We start from the raw sequence: 20,398 nt of genomic DNA, 5'->3' as shown, positions 1-20,398 counted from the left end.
GGAAAGAATATACCTTCTTCTCAGCATCTCATGGAACCTTCTTGAAAATTGATTGCATACTTGGTAACAAGGCAAACATCCACAGATACAAAAAAATTGGAGTAACCACCTGTGTCTTATTGGATTTACCAAGGAGTAAAGTTAGAATTTTACAACTCCACCGCCAGAAAGCCTACAAACTCATGGAAACTGAACAGTCAACTGCTGAACCACTTCTGGGTTAAGAAAGAAATAAAGGAAGAAATTAAAGTCTTCTTTGAATTCAATGAAAACGAAAACACAACATACCCAAACCTATGGGACACTATGAAAGCAGTGCTAAAAGGAAGGTTCATAGCACTAAGTACCCACATAAAAAAATGAAGAAAGCTCACATTAGAGACTTAATAGCACACCTGAAAGCTCTAGAAAATAAAGAAGCAGACTCATCCAGGAGTAGAAGACTTGAAATAATCAAACTGAGGGCTGAAATCAACAAAATAGAAACACAGAAAACAATCCAAAGAATCAATGAAACAAAGAGCTGGTTCTTTGAGAAAATCAACAAGATTGACAAACCCCTATCCAAACCAATAAAAGACAGAGAGAGAACATTCAAATTAACAAGATCAGAAATGAAAAGGTGGACATAAGAACAGACACTGAGGAAATTCAGAGAATCATTAGGTCTTACTATAAAAACCTGTACTCCACAAAATTGGAAAACATTAAAGAAATGGTCTTTTTTTTAAAGATAAATACCATATACTAAAATTAAATCAAGACCAGGTGAGCAATTTAAATAGACCCATAAATCGCAAGGAAATAGAAGCTTTAATCAAAAACCTCCCAACCAAGAAAAAGGCCCAGGACCAGATGGTTTTAATGCAGAATTCTACCAGAACTTCCAAGAAGAGCTGATACCTATACTTTTTTAATGTATTTCACATAATAGAAATAGAAGTCATTGCCAAACTCTTTTTATGAAGCTACAGTTACCCTGATACCAAAACCACACAGAGACTCAACCAAGAAAGGAAATTACAAACCAATCTAACTCATGAATATCGATGTAAAAGTTCTCAATAGAATACTGGTAAACCAAATCTAAGAACACATAAAAAAAATCATCCATTATGATCAAGTAGGCTCCATCCCAGAGATGCAGGGCTGGTTCAACATACAAAAATCTATCAATGTAATCCATCATATAAATAAATTGAAAGAAGAAAACCATATGATCCAAAAAACTAAATAATAAATAAATTAAAAAAGAAAGATAAAAAGGCCGGAGACAAAAGGAAGATAAAGAAAAACAGGTTAATTTAAGTTAAAAGAGCCAGCCAGATATGAGCCTAAGCAAGGTCAAGCATTCATAACTAATAAGAAGTCTCCGTGTCATGATTCAAGAGCTGATTGATGGCCCTAAAAGAAAAAAGCTTGTTGAATATAAAGATATTATTTATTCCAAGGTATAGAAATGCCTGGGGTGGACTGAGAGGCTGGGAGCTCTGAACTGGGAGGAGCTCTCTGCCCTGCCTGAAAATCTCTCAACTGGAAACTAGAGAACAATGGTTTTGACAGTTTCCCCAGGAGATTCTGCTGTGCACTATAAGTTGAATCACGGTATCTATCTGCTACTTGCTCTTTGTTTTTTAACTTTTGTTTGCTAAATTCCTTCCTCATTTTGGGTTAAGGTATCAGCTACTCCGTGACTTAAGTCAGAACATTTTTATAAACAAAACAAAACAAACAAACAAACAACAACAAAAAACTATATGATCATTTCATTAGATGCTGAAAAAGCATTTGACAAAATTCAACACCCGTTTATGATATAGGTCTTGGGGAGATTAGGGATACAAGGATCATATCTAAATATAATAAAAGCAATATACAACAAGCCAACAGCTAATATCAAATTAAATGGAAAGAAACTCAAAATGATTCCACTAAAATCAGGAACAAGACAAGGCTGTCCACTCTCTCCATATCTCTTCAATATAGTGCTTGAAGTTCTAGCAATAGCAACAAGACAACATAAGGATATCAAGGGATTCAAACTGGAAAGGAAGAAGTCAAACTTTTGTTATTGCAGGTAATATTATAGTGTACATAAGTGATCCCAAAAATTCTACCAGAGAACTCCTACAGCTGATAAATACCTTCAGTGATGTGGCAGGATACAAGATCAACTCCAAAAAATTGGTTGCCCTCCTATACACAAAGGATAAAGAAGCGGAGAGGGAAATCAGAGTAACATCACCTTTCACGATAGCCACAAATAGCATAAAGTATCTTGGGGTAACACTAACCAAGGAAGTGAAAGATCTATTTGACAAGAACTTTAAGTCTTTGAAGAAAGAAATTGAAGAGGATACCAGAAAATGGAAAGATCTCCAATGCTCTTGGATTGGGAGGATCAACATAATAAAAATGGCAGTTCTACCAAAGGCAATCTATAGATTCAATGCAATCCCCATCAAAATCTCAACAAAATTCTTCACAGACCTTGAGAGAACAATAATCAACTTTATATGAAAAAACAAAAAACTCGGGATAATGAAAACAATCCTATACAATAAAGGAATTTCCAGAGGCATTACCATCCCTGACATCAAACTCTATTACAGAGCCATAGTAATGAAAACAGCTTGATATTGGCACAAAAACAGAGATGTTGACCAATGGAATCGAATTGACAACCCGAATATTAATCCACAAACCTATGAACACCTGATTTTTGACAAAGAAGCTAAAATTATACAATGGAAGAAAGAAAGCATCTTTAACAAATGGTGCTGGCATAACTGGATGTCAACCTGTAGAAGAATGAAAATAGATCCATATCTATCACCATGCACAAACCTCAAGTCCAAATGGATTAAAGACCTCAATATAAATCTGAAAACACTGAACCTGACAGAATAGAAAGTGGGAAGCAGCCTGCAATACATGGGCACAGGAGACCACTTCCTACGTATAGCCCCAGTAGCACAGACATTAAGAGCAACAATGAATAAATGGGACCTCCTAAAACTGAGAAGCTTCTGTAAAGCAAAGAAAACAGTCATTAAGACAAAAAGGCAACCTACTGAATGGGAGAAGATCTTCACCAACCCCGCATCAGACAAAGGTTTGATCTCCAAAATATATAAGAAACTCAAGAAACTAGACATTAAAACTCTAAATAACCCAATTGAAAAATGGGGTACTGAACTGAACAGAGAATTCTTAACAGAAGAATTTCAAATGGCCAAAAGATACTTAAGGACATGTTCGATTTCCTTAGCTATTAGGGAAATGCAAATCAAAACAACTTTGAGATACCATCTTACACCTGTCAGAATGGCTAAAATCAAAAACACCAATGATAGCCCATGCTGGAGAGGTTGTGGAGTAAGGGGAACACTCATCCCTTGCTGGTGGGAATGCAAACTTGTGCAGCCACTTTGGAAATCACTGTTGCGTTTTCTCAGAAAGTTGGGAGTCAACCTATCTCAAGACTCAGCAATACCACTCTTAGGAATATACCCAAGCAATGCCCAATCATACTACAAAAAATTGTTCAGCTATGTTCATAGCAGCATTATTTGTAATGGCCAGAACCTGGAAACAACCTAGATGCCCCTCAATGAAAGAATGGATAAAGAAAGTGTGGCACATCTACACATTAGAGTACTACTCAGCAGTAAAAAACAATGGCATCTTGAATTTTGCATGCAAATGGATGGAAACAGAAAACACTATCCTGAGTGAGATAACACAGACCCAAAAAGATGAATATGGCATGTACTCACTCATTAGTGAATTCTAGCCATAAGCAAATGACATTGAGCCTATAGTTCGTGATCCTAGAGAAGCTAAGTAATAAGGTAAACCCAAAGAAAAACATATATAGATCCTCTTGGAAATTGGAAACAGACAAGATAACCAGGCAAACGTTGGGAGCATGGGGGTGGGGTTGGGGTGGGGGAGAAATTGAAGAGAGGGAGAGAGAAGGGAGAAGGGGAGGGTTCGGGAAAGCTTGGGGGAGTAGGATGGTTGAGATGGAGGAACGATGGATATGGGAACAGGGAAGAAGTTATCTTAATTAAGGGATCCATTTTGTGGTTGGCAAGAGGCTTGACTCTAGAGGGGTTTCCAGGTGTCCACAAGGATGACCCCAGCTAGGACCCTGGGCAGTGGAGGAGAGGGTGCCTGAACTGGCCTTGTCCCATATGATGAATATCTTGAATATCACCATAGTAACTTCGTCCGGCAACAGATGGAGATAGAGACAGAGAACCACATGGGAGCACTGGACTGAGATCCCAAGGTCCAGTTGAAGAGCAGGAGCGGGGAGAATATGAGCAAGGAAGTCAGGACCAGGAAGAGTTGGTCCACCCACTGAGACAGTGTGCCTGAGCCAATGGGAGCTCACCAAATCCAGCTGGACTGAGACTGAATGAGCATGGGATCAAACTGGACCCTCTGAATGTGGTTGACAATTGGGGCAGACTGAGAAGCCAATGATAATGGTACTGGGATTTGCTCTACTACATGTACTGTCTTTTTGGGATCCTATTCTATTTGGATGCACACCTTCCTAAGCCTGGATGGAGGGGAAAGGGCCTTGGACTTCCTACAGGGATAGGGTATCCTGCTCTCTCTTAGGACTGAAGGGGTGAAGGGTAAGTGGGGAAGTGGGAGGAGGAAAGGAAGTGGAAATTTTGAATGGTATTATTTATAAAATAATAAAAAGTGAAAAAACTAAAAAAGCCTTATCTCTTCTTGATTGACTTCTGCTGTTTTTCTATTTTCAGTTTTAATAATCTCTGCTATGATCTTTGTTATTTGTTTTTTTTTTGTGTGTGTGTTGATTTGACCAGAGAAGGCAAAATGTTACTCTGTTGGCTTATTCACACTGGCCCCTCTGAAGTGGATTTGTTTCTGACATTTTCTCTACGTAGTTGGAGGATAGAACATTAGATGGTATTACAATGTCTTACCAGCTGTGAACGTCGATTTCCACAACTCACAGAACAGTCTGCAGCCTTGCTTGTCCACACTGTTCTCACACACACTCTCCTTTCCTAGGCTTTCATCTTTCTGTCATTATTTCTGTGTGATAACTTTCTTTCGATAAGAAATGTTGTTGAGTGTGTGCTCTATTTTAATACAATTCAAAGTCTTGCCACTTTTCTTTGGCTAGAATTTTTTTTCCTCTGGCCTCTTGCTGTCTGGAATTAAATTATAATGTGACTTGCAGTAGTTTTCTTCAGCTATAGTCTACTTTGAATTTTCTCGGTTTCTTAAATCAGTTTATGACCCTCATCAAAGTTGGAATGCCATCAGCTATTATGTGGCAGGATACAAAATTAACAGAATAGAAATCAATAGCCACCTAAGATGTCAATGGCAAACATACTGAGAAAATCAAAGAAACAATCCCATTCGCAACAGCACTATCTTCCCAAAAAGTTTGGGATAAAACTAAACAAGGAAATGAGAGACTTTGAAATGAAATTGGGGAAGGCAGTAGAAAATGGGGAGCTTCCTACGGTTGCAGACTGGCAGAGTTAACATTGTGAGAATGGCCATCCTGCCAAAGCAATCTACAGAGTTAATGTAACACACATCAAAATTTTAGCTCTTGTTCTTCACAGAAACAGGGAAAAAACAAAACAAAACAAAACCAAAAACAAAAGCAAAAACAAAAGCAAAAACAAAAAGCAAACAAACAAACAAACAAAAAGAAAAAAACCCCAAAACCAAAACCCCAACATTAAAATTCTTATGTTAGTTGGGTAGTAATGGTGGTGCACACCTTTAATCCCAGCACTCAGGAAACCAAGGCAGGAGGATTTCTGAGTTCGAGGCCAGCCTGATCTACAGAGTGAGTTCCAGGACAGCCAGGACTGTTACATAGAGAAACTCTGTCTCAAAAAAAAAAAATCATATAGAAGCACAAATGATTCTAGATGGTGAAAAACAATCCTGAAAATAGAATATTGCTGGAGATAACACCATATCTAATTCCAAGTTCCAGTATAAGGCTAAGATGATGAAACCAGCATGGCTCTGGCACAAAGTGGACATATAAACCAGTGGAGCAGATTAGAGGATCTAAGCTCATTAAGCTACTGCTTCACAGTTGACAAAGCTACCAAGGTGCACACTGAAGAAAACATAGCATCTTCAACAAGCAGTGCTGAGGAAACTGGATACCCACATGAAGAATAGTGAAACTTGATTACTTGATTCACAAGACACTGGGAACAACAACAAAACCCAATTTAATAAAAATAAAGTTATACTATGTAACAGGCAATAACAGGAAGGGTTGAAAAGAAGTCATTCACGGGGGCTGGAGAGATGGCTCAGTGGTTAAGAGCACAGGCTGCTCTTCCAGAGGTCCTGAGTTCAATTCCCAGCAACCACATGATGGCTCACAACCATCTGAAATGAGGTCTGGTGCCCTCTTCTGGCGCATGGACATACATGGAGGCAGAATGTTGTATACATAATAAAAACAAATAAATAAATCTTAAAAAAATAATAAGGAAAAAAGAAGTCATTCAGGTATGAGATATAGTAAGAGGTATTTGATTTTACCAATAATCAACGAAGCAGGTTAAAGCAATCAACTTAAATATTATGCATATCAGACTGACTGGTCAAAAATAAAATAAAATAAAATAAAATGCTGTTTGCAAAATTGGGAGGCTGAAGAACCCTATGGTGATGTCAGTACTACTTATCAGCAGAGTTAATTTTGAAAATTATTTAGCAAATAAGGAATTAACATTAAATTACAATGGGTAGACTGTACAAAGGGCATGGTACCAGGACACATGCACAGAAAGGTTCAGGATAAGGAGGGTCGTCAAGTGGAAACCATCACAATGTCTCTTCACTGTAGGAAAAGTGGCATCCACTGTTGTGATAATCTTTCTGGAATAAGCACTCTGCTGAGAGCAGTGAGAGTGGTGGAGAAGAGACCTCACAGTGGACTGAAGCCAGGGCAGCTCCCAGAAGGCCTGAGTGTCCGGCCCAGTTTGCATTCTCATTTTATGCTCTAAAACCACAAGGTGAGGAGAGTGAGCAAGCAAGATTTTACAGAAAAGGCAGCAGGTTGTTAAGGGCAACAATCCATTGTTTCAGGTATTTCTCTAGGTCATGCTGTTCTAGGTCGCAAATGAAGTCATGTTTGGCAAGTAGGCAGTACAATCAGTACTTTAAGTCTCTAAATAAATCAATAAGTCAGTACCTAGGAGTCAGTCCTTTCTACTTTAGTCTACTTCAGAATAATTTGCAGGGTAGTGTAACAACACGGATGAGCCTCGCTCACAATACAAGACAGTGGTTGCAAAAGGCAAAACAAACAAACAAACAAAACCCCCAAAAAAAAACCGTAGAAAGCTTTTTATATGATAAGATAAAGGCTATTAATGTAATAGCCGAACATGATCAGATCAAAGGGGAAGCTGTATGATTATCTGAATAGATGTGTGCAGAGTATCTGAGAATAACATCTGACCTGCTTCATTGCACACACACCCATTCTTAGGGAAAAAGAAGCCTCTTCAGGCAGCAGTTAACCCTGTAACAAATATCATACTTGATGGTGAAGCACAAAAAAACTCTCTAAAATCAGAACCAGTCAAAATTGATCTGCCGTGACACATTATTCTTAGTTACTTGAAGATTTTGGCCAGAGCAATAGAGCAAAGAAATCCAAGCATAGGATGAGTATTCACGAATTAAGCTAACGTTCCAGTAGGAGTTGTCTGGCCACAGACGTTTCTCAGAAGGACGCCTGGCAGAGCTGCAAGGGACTCACGTCAGGTCTTACCTATGAGTCGCCAGATGGAAAAAGTAAAAGCAGATGCTAGGCCACAAATGCAAGTTCTTATAGTTGTGTGTGACGGCCCTGCACCTCCTTAAAGAGAGAGATGGCTTCTACACACTTCCACGTGATAGTAGTTATGACCAGAATGTAAAATCTCCCCCACAGGCTTGTGGGTTTGCACCCTTGGTCCCCAGCGGTTGGCTCTGTTTTGAGAGGCTGTAGAAACTTAACAGTGGTTCTCGACTTCCTAATGTTGTGACCCTTTTTTGAAGGATTCCTCAAGTTGTGGTGGCTCCCGCCCCACTACAGCTACAGAATTATTTCATTGCTACTTCATACCTGCAATTTTGCTACAGTTATGGATCCTAATGTAAATAGCCAATATGAGACCTTTGCGGGGGTTGTGACCCCCAGCTTGAGAACCACTGCCTAACAGGTCGTGGCCCTACTGAAGGAAGCAGAAGAGACGAGAGGCTGGTGTTGACTGTTCTCGTCTATCAGTCCCCATCCCAATTCCTTGAGACAAGGTCTCTTACTGAACCTAGAACGTTCTAATTCTCAGCCGGATTGGCAGCCAACAAGCCCTGAGCACACTCATGGCTCCACCTCCCGCGCCCAGCACTGGAGTTATGGGCACACATGGAAACACCTGGAACACTGGAGCTTGTGCTTGCACAGCAAGTGTTTTTCCATGCTGAGTCATCTCTCTAGCCCCACATCTGGAACTTTCTGCCTTGCATGCTGAGCCATCTCTCTAGCCCCACATCTGGAACTTTCTGCCTTGCATGCTGAGCCATCTCTCTAGCCCCACATCTGGAACTTTCTGCCTTGCATGCTGAGCCATCTCTTTAGCCCCACATCTGGAACTTTCTGCCTTGCATGCTGAGCCATCTCTCTAGCCCCACATCTGGAACTTTCTGCCTTGCATGCTGAGCCATTTCTCTAGCCCCACATCTGGAACTTTCTGCCTTGCATGCTGAGCCATCTCTCTAGCCCCACATCTGGAACTTTCTGCCTTGCATGCTGAGCCATCTCTCTAGCCCCACATCTGGAACTTCCCACGTGAGCCTAACATCAGTAGCACAGTCCATTGAGATATATTAATATAGCTGGGTGTGGTTCGATAATTGTGATCCTTTGACTTGGGAGACGGAAACAGGGAGATCACAAGTTTTAGGCCTGCCTGAGCTGGACAGCAGGTTCCTCCCTCAAAAATAAAGAACAATGAAAAGAGTAGAGAGGGGGGTTACTAAGGTAACATTCTGACAGCAGTGTGCATAGGAAAGGCTATTAGTGAATAAATAAATTGGAAAGGAAGAGGATCAAAAGAAGAAAAGAGCAAAGACATCTCCTTTACTACTGGCTAGATATATTTCCAACTTACTATTAAGTAGTATAGCAGCTATCAAAATGTGGTCCAAGAATCCTCAGAGTCCTAAAGCCATTTTCGGTTCTGTAAATCATAAATTATTTTCATAACCATTAGGCATTAATTCCCTTAGGTCTTTCATAGCTCTCATGAGTGTCCAGTGGAGGTTCTCAGAGGCTATGTGAACAACCACTAAAGGAGGGAGTTCTTCCTCTCGCCAGCTTTGCCCTCTGCCCTTTGGACTGCATAAGTAGATGGTACAGGCTGAGCAGTGCTTTCGGCTGCCCAGCACTGCAGGGGACTCACTGGACTGACCAATGGGTAGTGAGAACATGAGAGAAGATCTCTGGCAGCCTGCACCCAGTCACACCACCACTGCTCATTCAGTATTAGTCTCCCCAGAATTTTGGAATCTATGAGGTTTCGCTCAGACCACTGAAAACATCAGCTTCCCATCTGGTTGGCCAGACACTGCCACACATAATAGGACCAGACTGACTTAAAGCATGTACTTAAAGGAATTCGGACATCTGGAGCCCAATTCCAGAAGCACATGGGCCCCAGGAGTCTGTTAGTACTGTTCCCAGAATGGCACTAGAGTCCAAACTGTACTGTCTGTCTTGACTCTAGGCAGCACCAAGAAAGCAGAGAGAGAAGAGACATATGGGTATCAGGTCAAGGAAGGGGCTCAACCAAGCTTCTCTTCTGATGAGGGAACTCACTCCTTTGCACACTTCAAGACAAATGGAAAACATTCGCTTAAGGATCATGGGAAGATACAGAACTATTTCCTGTGCTTCTCCAAGTCCCTCCTAGAGATACAATTTCTCCATATGCTATTGCAGGGATATGAACACCCCTTCCCCCGCAAAACACTTGTGTGTTAAAGGCTAAATCTGTCGAAAATGGATCCAATCATGGAGAAGCTATTGGATCATGAGTACTCTGACCTAATCAATGGATTTGTAGACTACTAAGAAATAAATAAGTGGCCAGCATTATTAGGAAGCGGTTGAAACTTCAAGATGAACTTTAGCTGGGGGAAATATGAAGCATGTCCTTAGGGACTATATCTTGTCCTGGGTCCCTCTGGTTGGCCTCATCCTGATACCTCAAGCGCCACTATTTCTGGCCCCAGATGTTCTACTTATCACGGGTTTAGGAACGATGATCCTAGTAGGCCACAGTCTGGAGCCTTGGGAACTGTGGGCCCAAATGACTCTTTCCTTCTTCGATTTCTCAAATATTTGTCTCATGACAATTCTAACATACCACATGTGATTGCCTACCCATGCTTGTTGGGTTGGTTTGTAAAGTTATATTGACTTTTTACATGAGACTTTCAACAGGCCAGAAAATACTGTGGGAAACAGCAACAGAAGATCAAAGAGCAGGAGACTTTCAGTGAGAAATTAGCTGTTTATAAAATAATAGCCCGTTCTGCTTTCTTCTACTCCCTCCAACATACTCCTCCCCTCTGGTTTATGGACAAACAGCATAGCAGGAAACAACAGTGCCAACGGTCCCCCAAGTCACCTCCTTCTAATGCAGCACCAATGCCCCAGGGAGGTGAAGGAAAGCAAGTCCATCATGACAGCCTTGATCTGGAGGACAGGCTTAAGCTCGCACCCCTACTGAAAACCAGAACCCTCCCAAACTAGTTCTAAGAATACAGAATACTAAAAACTCAAACGTTGTTCTGCTTTTTGTTTGTTTGTTTTGTTTTGTTTTGGGTTTTTGTTTTGTTTTGCTTTGTTTTTTTTGAGGCAGACTCCTGCTGCTTGGCAACAAGATTGGGGCTCAACAAATTCCTAAACAACAAAATAAAACGGGATTGGTTCCCCTGTGGGTGAGACAATAGCACCCGTTTAACACTTACAGTTTTTTAAAAAAGAAAGGGCATGGGGTGTACTCCCAGGACGGGCACGAATTCACTGCTGGTCTGCGTTCTTCTCAGTTGCTGCTGACAAGCTAACAAAGTCACATTTACTCTCCATCCTCCCCACCCCCCAGTTAAAACACCCTCTTTAATCACTATGTGTACGTTTAACTTTTGGAGGCAGAGACTGGACTTCGCTGGAAGAGCAGAGGAAGGCAGGCTGTGAGAATACCAGAAATTCACCAAGTGTACTCAACAGAGGGCAGCTTTTTATATGCAGGTATTTGAAAGTAAAGGACCAAATAAGGCAATTGCTAACACGTGGTGTTTGTGAATGGTGGGTCTTAATTTTTCCCCCTCGCCTGCATTTCCAAGTTGGTTTCATAGAAGGCTTCATTGTAATCCAGGACCATTGTTTTGCATTAATTTCTATGACAAGGAACCCAAAACACAGGGTGCCCGGGAGTAACAAAACAGAGTTGGGGAGACAGTCACAACTTGGCACAAGTGTGACAAGCTGTGAAAAAGGCAATGTTTCAGGACCTGAAGTGGTGTGGCTTTCCTGGAGCAACCGTGTCTCCTGCAGACAGAATCATATTCTTTCCAGGCACATTGGAGACCCAAGTCAAGCTGTGTTTTATTTTTTATTATAATAAACACAGTTCACTGTAACAAAGACATACTAGTGGTGATCAGCTGACAGCCAGAACAGCACCAGGAGCTGGTGGTGAGGGCCCTGGGGGTGGGGAGGGAACTGATAAAAGGCCAGCCGTCTGGAAAGTTCTCTTTAAAGAACTTGAAAAGGCAGTGTTGTCTTCTGAGACTACCACAGAATGCCAAACTATCTCGCTGGGCTCCTTTCTTGTCAGTCACTGCAATTTGTAACTGAAAATGGCAAATCCTTCAAAATCCTGGCCTCTCAGCTTCCATTTTGCTTACAGATTTCCAGAATAAAATGAAAGTACTTTGTACACTGTTTTAAGTGGGCATACTGTTTCTTATCCAGAGTTTACTTCCAGTTTATCATAGCACCATTCAGATTTCCCCCCACATGCCTACTTAAAAGTCTCTACAATTATATGTACACTTAGGAGTTTGATGAAGTAGAAACAAACAGTTCACAGCAAAGTTACAGAAGAAGCAGCTAAAACATTCAGGATAAATTAAAGTCTCGAATTCAGATTCCTTAGAGGGAATATAAATCATCTTACCATATCTTGAACGGCTAATTTTTCACAATCCAACTCATATCTCAATCTGTCTCTACTGTCCATTAACTGTAAGAGAGAAAAATATGGCATTTTGATTAAAGATAAGAATACACACCTAAAATGCTTTCCTCAGGAGAGCGTGGTAACAACACATTTTAATAAGGGAGAAAAATGGATCACAATATGACCAAAGAGAAAATTAATTTCCTACAGATTATTATGCTTTGATAATATTATTATATAAAAAATAATAGCCAAAACAATGCCAGTGTACTTAGAACTTGCCTTGCCACCTCAAATATGACCTCACCATGCATCCCAGTGAGTCAGTCTAGTTCCCATAACAACTTTGCTTAACTTTCCGCATGTTACATTCTCTTGCTTCAGATCTTTGTGCTATATTTATTTGCATATCAAATTATATTCATATTGACTGAAAATACCCCTTAGAACCACACATTTTATCTCTGTCCCTATGCAGTTTTTTTCTTGTTTCTGTTTTTGGTTTTGTTTTTTGTTGTTTTTTGTTTGTTTTTATTGGTAAAATTCAAACCTTAATTTAGACCTTTGCTCAGCTCAATCAATTAATTGTATTTACTAATCTGATAAACATCTCTAGAGTCACAGTTCAAGACTGTGTTGTCTCTTGTTTATTTAAGTCACCCATTAACTCCAACCTGGCTCAGATCCCCCTCCTCTTCCAATTTATCTTTTTGTTTGTTTGTTTGTTTTTGTTTTGGTTTTTTTGAGACAGGGTTTCTCTGTAGCTTTGGTGCCAGACCTGGACCTAGCTCTACCAGGCTGGCCTTGAACTCACAGAGATCCGCCTGCCTCTGCCTCCTGAGTGCTGGGATTAAAGGCGCACAACACCACTGCCCGGTTTTACTCACCTAGATGAGACACAAGTCTGAGCCTAGCACAGTGCCCAGGTTTCTCCAAGGCCGCAGAAGGCATCCAACCCCTTGGCATGAGTGACCCTTTCCACTGAGTCTGAGGTTTGCCACCCTCCCTCTCATGTACCGCCCCGCTCCAGATAGTGAAACTACACACCTTGCCCTTTAAAAGATGGCTTCTGATGACCCTTAGGATTCCCTTCCGGACTCTCATTTTCTTTCTGCCTAGCTCTGTCTGGCTTCTGGGAGGCAGTTCAGTGTCTTGTCTTCAGCCAGCTTTGATCTAACCCAAGCTGGGCAACCTCCTACAGCTTCCCCAGCTTGCTGAGCACCACACTTGTACTGTACCCTCTGCCTCCTTCGCTGCCACCTACTAGAGTGGCAGTTTCAAAAAGGAACTGAGGTGGCAGCAGATGGAGAACAGGCTTAGGGTCTCTTTTGTTAGATCCCTGGAATCAAAGCACAAATGCTACTGAATTCTATACTGCAGGGTCGTTATCCCGGACCGAAGGTCAGAGTCACACCTGCTTTCAGCTTTCTTATTAATTCTACTGATTAAAGAAGGGAACCTGTGTCTTAGCTGATACTCTTTGAGTTTCCTTTTCCCATTCCTTCTTGTTCTGTCTGTCTCTTCCCCATGCTCCCTCTAGTTTCCCTCTTTGTGCTCTACAACAGATTCTCACTTTGTCGTCTCAACAAGTCCCTCATACAGCCATGTCACATGTCAGACAGTCCTGGAATACACTTCACACCACTCAGCAACACTCACACTTGGACGCCAGCTTCTATGCCCTCTTGTTTTCTGGGCAGCCCTCCCAAGAGGACCAGGAGAAGAAAGAGCATGGGAATGTCTGGGAAGATTTTCTAGAACCCTCCAGATGGAGCCAAATTCTCTTCTCCATGTGTTACCCTGCTCTGTGATCTTGGTCTGTGACTTCACAGCAGGCACAGTGTGTGTGTGTGTGTGTGTGTGTGTGTGTGTGTGTGCATGCGTATGTATGTACATACATACATATCCACACATTTAAACTTTTTCTGACAGTAGTGCAGTGTGTGACATTCAAAAACACCTAATAAACACCACTGAACTAATTTACTAAAGGGTATTAGGAACAAACTTCAAAGATCTGTTCTTCTTGTTCAACAAGGTCTGACCTGCTTCCAGATGGCAAACCACTTCCACACACAGTATTATCTCTACTACATACATTGTAAACCTGGGAGAAAGAAGAGGGGGTGGCAAGAACTAGTCCACAGGGTGACTCAGAAATAAAACAGGAACCTAGGAGTCTAGATTCTTTCTTCCCAATAAGTGAGTCTATATTTTGCATCTGTATTAAGTTCCAGTAATTTGGACAAAAAACAAGAGAAACACAGGACTTTCCGAGGATGAGTGTGTAGTGGCTTTTCATTTATATTTTTAATAAATAAAGCTTGCTTGAGAATCAGAAAAGTCAAACAGTCACACTGGCCAGCCTTACAGACCAGGCAGCAATGGCACACACCTTTAATCCCAGTAGCCACACTAGTTTACCATAGAAACCAGGTGATAGTGGTGCATGCTCTTAATCCCAGAACTAGAGAGGAATACAACATAGGAGGAGACAGCTCTCAGGCTCACTCTCATTTCTGAGGTTTCGTGGAGGCAAGATCACCATTTTCTGACCGAGGCTGAGATAAGAGCCGGTGGCTGGTTGCTTCGCTTTTCTGGTCTTCAGGCTGTACCTCAATATCTGTCTCTGAGCTTTAATTTTTTGTTTTTTGTTTTGCTTTTACTTTCGTTTTCTGAGACAGGGCTTCTCTGTGGCTTTAGGGTCTGTCCTGGAGCTAGCTCTTGTAGGCTAGGCTGGCCTCAAGCTCACAGAGATTGACCTGCCTCTTCCTCCCCACCTCCCACGAGTACTGGGATTAAAGGCATGTGCTACCACCACCTGACTCTGAGCTTTTATTAATCGTACTTCATCAATAAGCTGAAAGAGATCTGCTATACTACAGCAGATTATACTGAAAGGTCCAAAAGCCTTTCATAGGGGGCTGCAGATCAGATCCATATAATTCATAACAGTAGCAAAATTACAGTTACGGAGTAACAATAAGAATAATTTTATGGTTAGTGTCATCACAACATGAGGAACTGTATTAAAGGGTCACATCATTAAGAGGAAAGCTAAGAACCACCGTGCTATAGTTATCCAAAATAGAGCTGGCAAACAGAAATACATTGTGAGTCATATACTTAAATTCATTTCATAGTAGCCTTGTTAAAAGGTAAAACATAACACTAAAACTACATTTTTATCTGTCCCTAAAAAATACTCCAAATATCAATAAATATTAGAATTATAAGGGAAATATCTCAAATTTTATATATAAATTAAAAAACCCGCATGTATATATATCATTTTCAATTATAGAGAAAATTGGAGAGCTAAATTCTTATCCATATAGATTTCAGAAAACTTACAAATAAGAAGGCAGATTCATTATCTAAATTTTTGAAAACATGAAGGTTTTTTCCATTCGTTGAAACAAGTATTGAATTTTTTTCATTTAAAGTTAAAATTGTTCAGAATAAATCTCCTCAGTTGCATTGGCCATGTTGCAAATGTCCAGTGGTCACATGTGGCTGGGAGAAAGAAAGTCCTGGGCAGCACAAATCTAGAAGCTGGGGCAGCCTGTGACTGAGCGATGTCAGTTCACACTGGGCGTGGTTTGCGTCCTTGACCACTTACAGGGGACATTTTTGGTTTTAACCACATCTTGTTTTCCACATAGAGTAAGACACCTCTGTAATTCTTTCTCCCCAGAGGCAGAGGAGATGAGTGGTTTGGGAGCTTTAAATGAACAGATTGAGTAAAAGCAGAATCCGGATAGTTCACTTTTACAGGAACAGAACCAATCCTGAGACTCTCGGACTGTCCCCCCCCCCCCCCCCCACCGACGCCATTCCTACTCTGTAACAGTGAGGCTTATAGTGCTGCTGAAGGAGACCAGGTGACACCTGAGAAAATGAAATCATTTCATGGAAACCTGTCTAGCGGAGGAAACCATGGCCTGACTCTGACCTATCAGCGTTAACTACGGTTCTTGGAACTAGCTTTATCTAAACTCCAGGAATATCCTACACTACGAAATCAGACCTGGTTGGAAGCTGACCCTAAACTACTTGAGTCTGTGTGGTTACCATGCTCTTGAAATGTGATTTGTGTAATTGAAGAGCAAAGGTTTTGTGTGTGTGTGTGTGTGTGTGTGTGTGTGTGTGTGTGTGTACTCTCTTTCATTATTTTTAAATATTTATATTTATATGTATGGTTGTGTTGCTTGCACGTATGTCTGTGTCCAAGTGCGTGCTCTGTACATAGAGGATCAGATTCCATGAAATTGAGTTATAACTGGTTGGTTGGGTTCTGGGAACAGAACCCAGGTCTCTGGAAGAACAGTCATGCCACTAACCTCTGAGCCTTCTCTCCAGCCCCAAGATCCATACTTTCAATTTAACTTAAAATTGATAGTTGGCTGGGTTACTGGAAAATACATACATTTCTTGGAATAACCTGGGGATGTGGGTCTGCCTTTCCATCTGTAAATTTTATGAACTCCAAATGCTTCTTCATTCTAGGTATCTCTAGACGAGTGTATTTCAGAATTTTGAGCACGGTCCTCAGCACAGATGAGATAGTGTGCTGTCTGCACTGGGGATCACAGTACAGGGGAGATGCACAGGGGAGGAGCATTGCTCAGGAGACTTTAAGCTGGGCAGCTCACCGGTGGGGGCTGGGGGAGGAGCTACTGCTGTGGCGCTGTGCATCAGGTGTACCGGGGATTCTTGGCTCTCATGATACCCATATTGGCCGAGCAGAATAAGCCAATTCATCCTCACTCAAGAAAAGAGCAACAACCAACATGTGGACTGAAAACAAGATGTGGCAATGTAGTCTCACTTTTAGTGATTGGTGCTCACAAGCAAAGGTTGGAAACCCTCCATATACATGATTTTCAATACTCCAAAGAGTTTTCAGTCAGAATTTTTATTTATTACTAGGCACTTTATTCCAGATAAGGAAATACGTGGTTAAAATGACATAATGGGGAAAGGTTTAAGTCAACTTTCTCTACATTTGAGGATACCCCGGACATGATGTCATTTCACCAATGGTGCTGATATTTCAATTTAAAAAGAGTCATTTATCAATGTAAAAGATGTTCGTACCTTTTGAATAGTTCGCTGATCCTGGTCTGCAATCTCTTTCAGACATATAATTTCATCCTCTGTAAACAAAAGGAGAGAGAGGCCGACCATGAAATTACACACGTATGCCCCTGTATTCAAAGCGCCTGCTTTGGGGCAGGCTGCGGAGGCACCGGCAGGCGTGGTGTTCACGAGTCCTAGCAGGACTGTGACCTTCACAAATGCCCTTGACATTCACAGCCCTCTCCCTGCTGTTAGGTTGGCCAGTCAGATCGGGAGTAAGAAGTAAGTGTGGCTGAGGGCTGGATGCCTTTCATCAGGATAGCAGTGCGCATTCTTTGCTGTTAGTTCCAGCCAATACAAACTGCTTTAGCAGGTGGCTTTTTATGATTTGCCAAGAAAGACCACAGCCCGAGAAAGCATCATCACAGCACATCAGAGGAGAAACGGCGTCACAGTGGCACCACGTCATCCTGTACCACAGGGACACCGTGACACGGCTCATCTCACCAGTGCTCACACCCGTGTCCTTAGTCTTTGCCCTGCTTTCACACTGTAGATTACCAGAGCATCATACGAAAAACCACAAATATAATGGCTGCAGTCACATTTGAAAGGCACTTTACAGCAGTGTACTTCTGGTGACAAAAATGTAACTTTTATTGATGCTTATTGTCTATACCAAAGGGAATCTAAAGCGCCCAAGGAAAATTTGCGTTTATAATTGGGATCAAAAATTGAGTGCGAGTCCTAGCATTTTGTTCGGAGAGGCTGAGCTTGCGTCTCCACAAGTATACCCCAACGTGCTCCCTTATGTATGCTATAGTGAAGGAAAATGCGCACATGTCTGTTTACAGCACTTCTGAGCGAAGCAGAACAAACTGATTAGCACTTTTTTTTTCTGCTAAGGCTGATGTGTATTTTTGTTTGTTTTGTTTTTTTTGAAACAAACACTCTGAGTTCATTCACATGGCACGGCTCAGTCGCACAAACACAGATAGGTCCTGTGCTCCAAGCAAGGGAAGCTATCTTAAGAAAAACAAAGACAACTATCATACTGCTGTCTTCTAGGTGTGAGTAACTAAACACACGTAAGAGGAAAAGCCAAACATAACAGTTTGTGACATGTCGCGTTCTTCATGGAGGCATCGGAAGGGTTACCTAATATCGAGTTTTCTTTCAGGCTCATCTGCGCCTCCTCTTCCAGCATTGCAATCACCTGCAGCAGCCTCTCGTTCTCCGTCTTGCATTCCATAAGTTCTTTTTCTGCAGTCAGCCTTGGAGAGCTGTCCTCCTTGCCTAAATTGTTCTGCAAAGACAGGGAATTCCATATTTCTACGCAGGGAACCAAGGGTTTAAATATGCAACTCTAGGACAATGCGGATACAGAGCCTCTATCATATAATTTTCTGAATTCTATTACACACTTACAATATGAATAGCAAAAAGGAAGGGGACTAAATAGAACGGGCTGGAAGAAAGGCCTCAGTACATTCTGTACAAAGACCCCAGCACATGGGGACATTTTATTGACAGGAATTATGCATATCATACTGTTTGTGTGCCCTCATCATTCAGGTCAATTCATTATGGAGGCTGTGTCCAGGGAGGCAGCTGGGGCCCCTCCACCCACACTGCTCTCTCAGTATCTCAAGCGTTATGCCCTGTAACTAGGCAGGCTGGGGAGACCATGGATGGGCAGCGCCAGGGGGTGGCAAAGTGCAAGCCTAAGGAGGGGGCTTGTTGCTTTGTGGCATTTCCCAGTGTCAGCGCTGCTAGTGTCATGAGGAGCCCATCACATGTCAAAGGGGTGACGTGTGCAGGCTGGGAGCCGCACGGAGCCCATCAGGCGCACAGATATCCACACAGTTGGTTTTCTTCTGGGTGGAGGAGCCACCCAGAGGCAATTCATATTCTGAACATTAACGTGGCTTTGCATGCCTGTCACAGGGGCTGTGCAGGCAGTTAATGCTATTGAAGACTAGGGTTTAAATCTCTATGCAAAGTGATTACCTTGTAAGAAGGTTTCAGGATAACTCACAACAAAAGACTTTAAAGTTATAGTTTTAGCAAAGCAAACTCATTTACATTTTTATTATGTGTGTCTTTTGTTTAAATCTTGCCATGTCCATTATGACAGAGGCTTTTCCCTATGCAATGGAAGTTTATTTGGGGAGGCTACCCTTTTTTTTTCCTTCTTCCTCTTGTCTGTTTCAAAGCTATTGAAAACATTTGAATATACTCGCCTATGGTTGTCTACGTTTTATGGACACACTTTAAAAAATTAAGATGTCATGGATCATGGAGGCTGGTGCAGAATTTTATATTCCATTACGGATCATGCAATTTAAAAATAACGGTTGTATTATTATGCTAAGATAGAAAAACAATTCTACATATCTTGCTTTGAAATTCCCATGGACTTGAAAATACTTTTGAGCTTCAAAGTAATCTTAGCTGAATTATGAGTCGTTCCTTTTACAGTAATTCCATGATTGTAGATAAATAAGAATAAATAGACACTCAAAAACAAAGTGATATTTCCAATGCATCGATTTTCTTCTAGGACTGTACTCTGACTTAGCTTTAGAGAAACCAGAAAGTAAATTATTAAAACATTTCTCCCTGTGATCATAATTTTTTAAAAGAAAAACAAGCATTGAAATATTTTGTAGTACATTAACAAACCCTTTTAAATTAGTGACTTACTAATAGAATTGTAATCATATACATTGGACTTAATAACATTTGAATATGCTGTTGAGTTTTATACCAAGCTTGGGTATACAAATTACAAATCTTTGTGCTTTTGAACCTTTACTGTATTTAGGCAATCCCAGCATAATAATAACTAATTTTATTTATTGTCATTGGAACAGGCTAGTATTCTATAGCCCAGCCTGGCTATCCCACTGAGATTTATTTAGTTCCTTATGTACTGATTTATGTGTATGAGTATTTTGCCTGCATGTATGTCTGTGCCATGTCTACCTGGTGCTATTGGAGGTCAGAAGAAGATGTTGGATCCCTGAAACTGGAGTTAT

At 41.2% G+C, this 20,398-nt stretch overlaps 1 protein-coding gene across 1 annotated transcript in view; it reads right to left on the bottom strand.

Annotated features, from left to right (window-relative positions):
• The window catches only part of C14H10orf67 (chromosome 14 C10orf67 homolog), a 121,442-nt gene that overhangs the window by 59,104 nt on the left and 41,940 nt on the right, over positions 1-20,398 (bottom strand). Inside the window, exons 6-8 of the mRNA XM_048461172.3 lie at positions 18,516-18,663; positions 17,376-17,434; positions 12,273-12,338 (exon numbers count right to left, since the gene is read on the bottom strand). Coding sequence (XP_048317129.3) covers positions 12,273-12,338; positions 17,376-17,434; positions 18,516-18,663 — 273 coding nt within the window. The remainder of the gene's footprint in view (positions 1-12,272; positions 12,339-17,375; positions 17,435-18,515; positions 18,664-20,398) is intronic.

This window comes from Myodes glareolus, chromosome 14, assembly GCF_982192425.1.
Source record: "Myodes glareolus chromosome 14, mMyoGla1.1, whole genome shotgun sequence".
Lineage (NCBI taxonomy): Eukaryota > Metazoa > Chordata > Mammalia > Rodentia > Cricetidae > Myodes > Myodes glareolus.
This window is presented reverse-complemented; position numbering and strand designations above follow the sequence as displayed.